The sequence below is a fragment of the Ornithodoros turicata genome, chromosome 1, assembly GCF_037126465.1.
Source record: "Ornithodoros turicata isolate Travis chromosome 1, ASM3712646v1, whole genome shotgun sequence".
In the NCBI taxonomy this organism is placed as follows: Eukaryota; Metazoa; Arthropoda; class Arachnida; order Ixodida; family Argasidae; genus Ornithodoros; species Ornithodoros turicata.
Genome location: NC_088201.1, coordinates 187,482,380 through 187,491,827, shown reverse-complemented (window position 1 = coordinate 187,491,827; position 9,448 = coordinate 187,482,380). Strand labels below are relative to the sequence as shown.

Genomic DNA, 9,448 nt, shown 5'->3' with positions numbered 1-9,448 from the left:
TTCCGTGAACACCAATCTTATCGATCGGAAAGTGACTCTTAATCAATAAGCTTAGGGAAAAAATAGACCGCCACCACAAGTTGGAATCTCTTTGTTTCTGCTAATCTTATCGTAGGGCGGGGCGGGGATACATGTTCATTACAAAAAAAAAAAAAGAAAGAAAAATGGAGGGCGTACGGCCTGCTTTCGGAACAATGGATACCTGGACCACGTGTATGGATCCTTCAGATGTGATATAAAAGCCTGGATACCGCCGCACTCAGCAGTCGGACTCGTCAACAGGGTGAGTCAGTTTCTCCGTATGAGAGTCACAAGTTATTTGCCATTTTGAGATAGGACAGGAACTGGTTATGTTTAATGGTCGTTAATAGGGGTCGTTGGACCACGCAGTTTCCATAACGAACGTCCAGCATCGTGCCCATTCGGTGTTTCCTGAAAAATTCCTTAAAAACACTTGTGGCATATATGTGATCGGAACTTTCAATTCAGCGTGAAGTGAACTTTCCTGACGCGAAAGCTACGCAAATTTAACAACCGCATTGATCGCCTTAGGTGTGTAATTTCTGAGTGACTGAGTGGAAGATAAGTAACTGTTAAAAGGTGTTGGGTAATTGATTGAAGAATGCTAAAGGCAATCTCGAATTGCGATATTCCAACCATCAGTATTCATTGGATAACGCTGGGTTTCAAACGTCGAGGAAACTGATTTGATATTATCAAATCATGTACGTTCTAGCTTACCGGAGATGTTGAAGTTTGCGGTGACCGTAAGCGCTTTGGTGGCCGTCGCCTGGTCACGTGGCGTCGCTCCCGACGGCCTCCATCTGACATCGGATGAGATGATCGATTTCATCAACAACCTCAACACGACTTGGACGGTAAGTCAGCAAGAGGGGCATCGCACCAGACTAACAATCAGTCCCAGCTATCCCAGCTGACCAGCTAACGACGCAGTGAGGCAGGGCACCCGTCAATGAGGACACGTGACACATCACGTGCCCGTCTTTTTGTTTCGAGTACTCATTCTTGGAGCGAGGTTAATTTAGAACACGAAATATTCTTTTTTTTTTTAATCAGTATTGCACCACTTTAAGGGCCCTGTTTCTTCTGTCCGGCGTTTATAGATGGCTTACAACAATATGGACTCACTGTCGATGTTGATAAAGAATAATGATGATGATGATTATTTTGATTTTTGGCGCATCAACAATAGTTGAGAAATGATACGCGTATCATATCACCACCATTCCAGGCTTTATAATACCTCCTAATCTTTCAACGAAACCACAGTGAACAGCAGGCGCTTGAGGGGGCTTCACTACGTAGGTTCTGTTGTTCTTATTCGTTTGTTTCACTTTGTATCGTATAGGCTGGTCGCAATTTCGACAAGTCCATCAGTCTGGAATATCTCCGAGGTCTGATGGGCGTCCACCCGATGTCGTTCATGCACCGGCTGCCGACAATCGAGCACGACGTCGACCCAGATGATCTTCCCGATAGCTTCGACGCCCGCCAGAAATGGAGTCACTGTCATTCCATCGGAGACATCAGGGACCAAGGTTCTTGTGCATCTGACTGGGTATGTAACGCGCCTTTCTTCTTTTCTTCACAAATAAAGAGAAACTAAAGAGTGGTTTCTTCTCTTTCACGGGGTGTTTTATTTCATTTACCCTATATTCACACGAGCGACATCCTCATGGAATATTCTAGTGGAAGAAAAAGCGAAAACACCGCTTACAGAGCCGAAGTAGTGGATCCTGCTGGGTATGTGCAGGTCCCGCCAAAAGTTTACGGAACACGCGAGCGGTGTATTTTCTCCTCGGTACGACACCCTAGGGGCAAGCGGAAGCTGGCGAAATCAGGCCAGTTCACTGCCTCAGAGGGGTGGACGACTACGCTCTTAGCGACACACAGCGGTAGTTTCGGTAAGGTTACTGTTGTATGTGCCCGCAAAGTGAGTTGGATTTTGCTGTTGTGCTCGCCAACAACACGTGATTCAACGATTGTTGAGACAGGGAGCTCGCCGCTGTCATCGTGATAACAAGGATGAATCATAGTGGAAACACTTTACGGTGTATTGCTTTATTGGAAAGCCATGATATGTAGACAAGAGAAAGAAATGTATCTTGTAAACAGTTGCTTTATTATGGACGACGCGTGACGAGCTGATAAACAATTGACGCTGACATTGATAATTGATTGGTTGATAAACAACTGACGTGTGTCACGAGTTGCTGACGAGCACAACAGTTAAATCCAACTGTCTTCGCGGGCACATACAACAGTAATCATACCGAAACTACCGCGGTGTGTCGCTAAGAGCGCAGTCGTCCACCCCTCTGAGGCAGTGAACTGGCCTGATTTCGCCAGCTTCCTCTTGCCGCTAGGGTGTCGTACCGAGGAGAAAATACACCGCTCGCGTGTTCCGTAAACTTTTGTCGGGACCTGTACGTGTGGCGTACTGCGCATTAGCAGACACCGTCAGCGTGTTTTTCTGTTGTCTGCTACAGAATATCTTGTGGCGGTGTAGCACCATATTCCCAAAAGTTTGCAGTGTACGTCAAGACACGACGTTCAGCGCTCGCGCTCCGTGAGAGCAGAAAGTTTTGGCGCTTTTCGCATCTTCTGCTTCTGGGGGGATGTCGCACGTGTGAATACATGGTTACGGAATGCTGTCTGATGAGAGTTCCTTTCTCGCTCAAAGGCGCTCGCACCAGCGGAAGCCATATCAGACCGTGTCTGCATTCACAGCCACGGGGAGATCCAAGTGAACATTTCAGCGGAAGATATCTTGGCCTGCTGCATATGGTGCGGCGATGGGTATGTTGCCAGAGATTTGCTCGAACTTTGCATAACCTGTAGGTGGCGCATCTAAACTCCAACATGGCAGACGTGTCCAGGTTATCGCTTGGTGTCGATCTTCAGATTTCTCAAATGTGCGATGTTGAGTCTCGATACGTTGAAGGCGAAGCAGTCGTAAACGCTGCTCGTACCCCCAGCAACACCGAATATCCTCTGGATGTACGAATAATGTTTTTCGTACGTGATATGGATATCCCTCAGATATCAATCGGACGTACGGATCCGTTAGGATTACTTCTGGCAGGCGTAACCGTGTTGTCCGAAATGACATGGCTATAGTTGTCGCGTATTATTTGGGAAGTTCCGGCGTGTTTGATCAACTGCACTTCGTGAAGATTAATTTCCCGTTTACCGGCAGCGAAGCCGAAATAATAAGCAGCGAGCGCACCACAGACATGCAAGTGCACCACAGCAGTGCTCCTGCACTCTTACGTGCGCACTCTTATACTTCTAAGTGTGTCTCGTGTGTACGAATGTAGTTTAGATTTTTCGGGGTAACGTTGCGACACCCGTGTGCCACTGTTTCGCGTATGTTTTGCGGAAACCTTGTCGGAAACGCCCACGTGTCGTCTGAATGTCGTCACTCTGACGTCATGCGTACACTCTAAGAAGAAAAAAAAGGTAGAAATTCCTACCCAAGCTGGTAAGACGACAGTACTTCTACCACTTCGGGCCAATCCACGCGTGCCTTCTCGTCCGCGGGTGTAAGCGGAGACGTCCCTTTCCCTTCTTCCTCACTCTCAAGTTTGCTCTTATTTAAAAAAGGGTAGAATTTCCTACCCAAGCTGGTAGGACGACAGTTTCTACTCTATAGTTTGTTTCTACTCTGCAGTTGTACCCAAAACGTAGAATTGGTGTGAATAGAAATGAGGTTGCAATACAGCTCTACAAAGATGGGTAGAAAATTCTACCTTTTCTTCTTGCAGTGATACGTCTCTCGGTGCGAGGATTTAAAACCGTGGGGATTCCGGCAATTTAATACTCCAGTAATTTATTAGTTTTCCGGTCAAGTCGGCGGAAAATAAAGCAGGGACCTCAGAAGTTAATAAACTACCCCCAGAAATTAAACAAAAAATGTGTAAATTTGTGCTTGGAGAGCGGAACAACGGGAGCGAGGTGTGATTTCCCACCTGCTTCAACCGCTGTTTGCCGTCAGCCATACGCATAACAACGATACTTGAACGTGCATAATTACTAGAAGCCAAGGCTAGGCGAAGCGTATCATGTACTTCCGTGTCTATACAGTCATTAAAGGTGATGAAAGTAACTGCAATTAAAAATCCCAGTGCAGCAGGGGATGACGAAAACATGCGCTGATACAAAGAGACGACGACGAGTCGCCTGTTGCACCGGGTTTTTAATGGACCTATTTCACATACGCGTCGTATCCTAGCGGTCCAACGAACCACGCTCGGAGCGCGTCAAAACATATCCACGTTGGTATAGTACAAAGGTCCAAAACCAGTCATGAGTGGGACTTTGATTTCGCGCCGTATTCGTACGGTCTCCCCACCGGTCCCCACTTCTGTCTTCCTCATACTGCACCATCTAATGAAGACGCGGATAACCCTCTCCGGCGCCTCAGGGTCATGCGCATGCGCGTAATTCATTGCGAAAAAGGTCCATTGACTCGTAATGTCTAGTAGACATACGAACCCACCCGAGTTTTACACTACCTTCCCAGGTGCGATGGCGGGATATCTAGTTTCTCCTGGATATACTGGAACGAGGAAGGCATTGTGACTGGCGGTCCCTTTGGCACCAAAGACGGCTGCGTGCCCTACGCAATCCCTCCCTGCGAACACCATATGAAGGGCAAGCGAGCACCTTGTACAACGATCCCGACTCCGACGTGCCAAGAGAAATGCCGCGATGGGTACCAGAAGACCTACAAAGAGGACAAACATTATGGTATGCTTCACAACACAAACAAAGAATTGATGTGTTAAAAGATAAAAACAAAGCGAATCACACTAGGCGCATTGTGTATCCTCTGTCATTACTACCCAGAGCTGAGCGCGGGAGCGGGTATACCCGCGGGTACCCGCTGTTACCCGCACATCGTCACGATTTGCGTATAGCAATTCGCGGTCGTTGCGGGTAGCGGGTAAAATGCGGGTGTACCCGCAATGCGACCGGGTATGCCCGCATTAATCTCACTCCATGGCCAACTAAGTGATCCCTCTGTGTCACACGCGAGCTCAGCAGTACTCTATGCCGTAAATCCATGTGCCAGACTGCTGCTGGCGGGCGAGTTCTATTATTAATGCACACATATATGGCTCTATGTTGATTTGCAGTTTTATTGGCATACGATTGAAGCAGTCCGAGACACGTAGCCAACACTGAGAATTTCCATTGTTTTAAAATAGAAACAGCTGTAAAGTGGACGAAGAACACTCACCTCTGCGGGTCCCAATGCGGGTATGCGCGTATAAAGACAGCACTGCGCGTGAGGGTCGCCCAAATAAAATTATTGCGGGTGCGGATCCAAGTTTGCTTACCCGCACTCACCTCCAGTCATTACCGTTGGTCATCGTAAGCACTTGACCGTCGCACTGGCGGAGACACATGCCGTGATGGCGGATGCATTCTGGTGATTCTACAGGGTGCGTCAATTAAATCCCCGGGATAAATAATTCGCGAACCGACTTACTACCCCTTACGAGACCTTCGGTGGACGCCTTTTAGAGAAAAATCGGACACTGAAGCGGGTTATTTGTTGCAGTAGTTGATTGGTTTCGGTTTACATATTTTTGGCACGGCTGGTCGCGGAGAGGCGCAAAGGGATGCGCAATGGTATGTTCCTTCGAGGTTCCCAAAACTATTCCATCCCGCAAGCGCCATCTGTCGTTCATTTTGCGAAGCTTCACCATGCAGTCGACGTACGCATCTGTCGCGAAGTTGTTTCGTCAAACGTTCTGCTGTCGCAACGTTTGCTACTCATCAGTAAATGTGAGACAAAGTGAGACTGCTGTTGTGAGACACACCATGAAAAGTGCTCAAATCGGTTATCCACGCGGTCGGTTGCGCGCAATATGCTGTAGAGAAGATGGCTGGACTACTTCAGACCGTAGGGAAGAGAAACCAATCAGAAGTCGACCTTCTAAGGTTATCCTATTTGCTCATCCCGGTGTTCTGCATAGCCTAAGACAAGTTTCCACAAACTGGGTCGGAAGCTATGTAAGAGTGATCTTTCCTCCGGTGGTGTCTTCAGATCATTTGTACTTCCCCCAGGTCAAGCACCTTACTCCGTTGGACCAGACCAAGACCAGGTTAAGGCAGAGATCTACAAAAACGGTCCAGTGGTAGCTGTCTTTGAGGTCTATGAAGATTTCTGGCACTACAAATCCGGTATGCTGTCCCCTACTCTTCTGTCGACGGTGAAGAGTTTTTAGCACTTGTAAAAATCATTTTTTGCAGGTGTGTACAAACACACCAGTGGCCCATCCTCTCGCGCCCATTCAGTTAAAATTCTGGGATGGGGCACAGAAAAGGGTGTGCCCTACTGGCTGGCGGCCAACTCGTGGAACTCCGACTGGGGAGACAACGGTAGGTGTGGAAATGAAATTTTGAAACTTGAAATATACACACAAGTACATCGAAGGACTTCTCCTAAGTGCAAAGAGAAAAAATAGAGGAAGTTTAAATTGTGAAATACACAAGTACGTACCAATACTCTAGCTAAAAATAAACTCTACCAAGCTAGCCTACTGACTGTGTCGGCTCCAAACGGCGATTTGACATCCTTTGTACAGATGGATCTGATCGGTGCGTATCTTCACCACCTATAGCACGCTGCTTGCCAACCATTACCTCCAATGACAACGTTAACAGGAGGAAGAGCCTATTATGTACAGCATTATGGCTACAAAATAGGCTCCGCTTCGCGTTTTCAACAAATAAGAGACGAGAACGTTGTCATTCCGGATGATAGGTGGGCATTTTCCTACGGCCTCGCTCATCCTCACCTCACGAAGCACAGACTTTATTGGCCTCACTTACTCTCACCAACTTTTCCGCAGCAGTATCTAAACCTCATTCGCCCTCACCCTCTCATTCAATTTTAAATTTTGCCCTCACAAACATCACCTCAGCGCATCGGGATCCCGAGAGGCCTCACCATCATCATCCTCACATGCGTTCACATAATGAGGCTATTCACAACCTCCATGGCCTCATGTATCTTCACCTCGTGAGGGTGCTCATCCTCACGTGTCCTCACCTCACGAGGGCCCGCATCTCCTCACGGCGCCTCACGTACTTTCGCCTAATGAGGACCCACATGGCCTCACGAGTACCTTCACCTCATGAGGACCCTCATGGCCTCACGACAGCTCATTCTCACAGCCCTCGTCTCGTGAATGCCATCATGGCCTGCCGTGTCTTCAAGTCACTAGGAGGCACATGTGCCTCAGAAGGACTTTACATCATGTTCACATGAGACGTCGGCGTTCAACTACTGTGTCGCTAGTTGGTACTAATGATATTGCGCCGCATTAAGCGGTTAATAGGGTTACGTGCTGTGGTTATATAAATTTGGTAACAGTTGTTGCTGTCACAGTGAGGTTTAACGTTAGTGTTTGGCATCAGCAAAGAGGAGCCCGAACCCATCAGCACATCCGTGAAGTCCATCACGAAGGGCCCCACGGCTAAATCCGTGAGGCTCCTCACGGAATACGTTGTACCCTCACGTATTAATGGCCTCACGACAACTGGCCTCATGAGGGCCCTCACGGTGGGCCTCATGTAGGACAATGCCTCACGACTGTCCTCGTGAGGAACATTCAGCGTGGCTTGGCCTCACTCATCCTCACTTCATCGTCGTGAGGTGAGGGTGAGGCGTCTTCATGAGCGTCCCCACGAGTGAGGACGCCCAGCAATGTTCGTGATGATGGTTGGCTAGGAGCCTGCCATGTGTGAGGTTAATTTTTAATACTGTAGAGTAGAACGTTGTGTACCTCCGCGTTGGCGTCTGATTGCATGCTACAGTTCTTCAAATGACGTAACAATCGATATAGGTACCTGTATGGCAGAACCGTATCCGAAAAAAAAAGTGTGTTTTTGTATTAACGCTGCACACGTTATGGAGGAGAAGTATTGCCCAATGAATTGTAAATAGGATTACGAAGCGCAGAGGCACAGTACCTATTACAAACGTTACTAAATACCTGCAGATAGGAGCTCTTACTTCACTTACCTAGTGTAAAAACTTAGTTAAGCAGTTAACTATAATGTGAAGTCTCCCCTTACGTATACGCTCCACAGTGACAGTCTCAAATCTGCTGGCTATATACGTTCTAGTTCGGTGCGACGTACCCTGTACCCAGTGGCCATGGGATGAAAGCGTTTTTATTCCATTTTCTATTTTAGGCTACTTCAAGATCCTGCGAGGCTCCGATGAATGCGGAATTGAACGATCCATCAGTGCTGGAATTCCACAGAATGAATAAACCACTTGTGTATGGTTGTCTGTATCATGAATAATCATGGCATGGTGCTAACATTAAGCACGCGTCATCACGACGCAAGCATGTGTACGAGTGAATGAATGTGGGGTCAACGAACACAGCCGTGGATAGACGTAATACTGGTGCGAAAATATTCGAGAAAGGTTTCTGAGGGCGAAATAGACCAAACTTTTCGTCTGCTTATCATTAACTGCGAACTGGACGCTTCGCAAATGGGATGTGTGATTTTTCCAATTTTTCATAAACGTCTTTAAAAAAAAAGAAAAAGAAAAGCACTGCATAAACACGCAGTTTCTCCTCCATTTCCCCACAGGCTTTCAAAGATCTATCGAACAAGAGTGATTTCATCAAAATCGGTGTAGTAGTTGTTAACCAATAATCCAAAGGTTTCTCCCATAGCAAATACATGGGGCTTCGCATATTTGGGACCCTCCCCAAAAGTATCTCTGCGACGCCATGGAAGCCATCCAGAATCAGGCTGCCCGTTTCATTTTCAACGGTTTTCCGCGCAAAAGACAGCGTGTGTTGTTTTTACGCGGAGGCGAGGCACATTTGCTGAGCCCTCGCTGCTCCTCGGCGGCAACACACTACCAGTTTGTGATGAGCAAAAATTTCTGGGGGTGGTATTTGACAAGAAGCTGTCTTTTGTGCAACACATAAACTATATAAAACAGAAGTGCCTGAAATCCTCCAAAATACTCAAAGTTTTGTCCCATCGATCGTGGGGAGCCGACAAAGTCACACTGTTGCGGGTATACGACTCTGTTGTGCGATCGGTAATGGAGTACGGGAGTGTTGTGTATGGCTCGGCGCGGCCTTCGGCATTGAAGGTGTTGGACCCCATCCACCACGAAGGCATCCGACTCGCCACCGGTGCCTTCCGGACGTCCCCTGTGAAGAGTTTGTATGTTGAGGGCAATGAATGGTCGCTCGAGAGACGGAGACAATTTGAACATGTGAAGGCTGCGCCAAAGTACAGGTGCCAGGGCGATGACCCAGTTGTAGACTGTAGTGTGAACCCCGCTCTGGAGCGACTCTTCCTTGCAAAGCCCTCTGTTGTACCCTCGTTTACCCTTCGCGTGCAGGCGGCGAGTTCCCGTGTGGGATTCAGTCCC

General features: G+C 47.8%; 1 protein-coding gene across 1 annotated transcript; it reads left to right on the top strand.

The window, feature by feature from the left end:
• The first annotated feature begins 257 nt into the window (after positions 1-257).
• On the top strand, positions 258-8,315 carry LOC135374229 (cathepsin B-like). Its single transcript, XM_064607234.1, has 8 exons — positions 258-283; positions 737-878; positions 1,370-1,579; positions 2,705-2,820; positions 4,547-4,773; positions 6,100-6,216; positions 6,286-6,414; positions 8,236-8,315. Exons 2-8 carry the CDS (start codon positions 747-749, stop codon positions 8,313-8,315), a joined length of 1,011 nt encoding a protein of 336 aa, XP_064463304.1. The 5' UTR covers positions 258-283; positions 737-746.
• Positions 8,316-9,448: the final 1,133 nt, after the last annotated feature.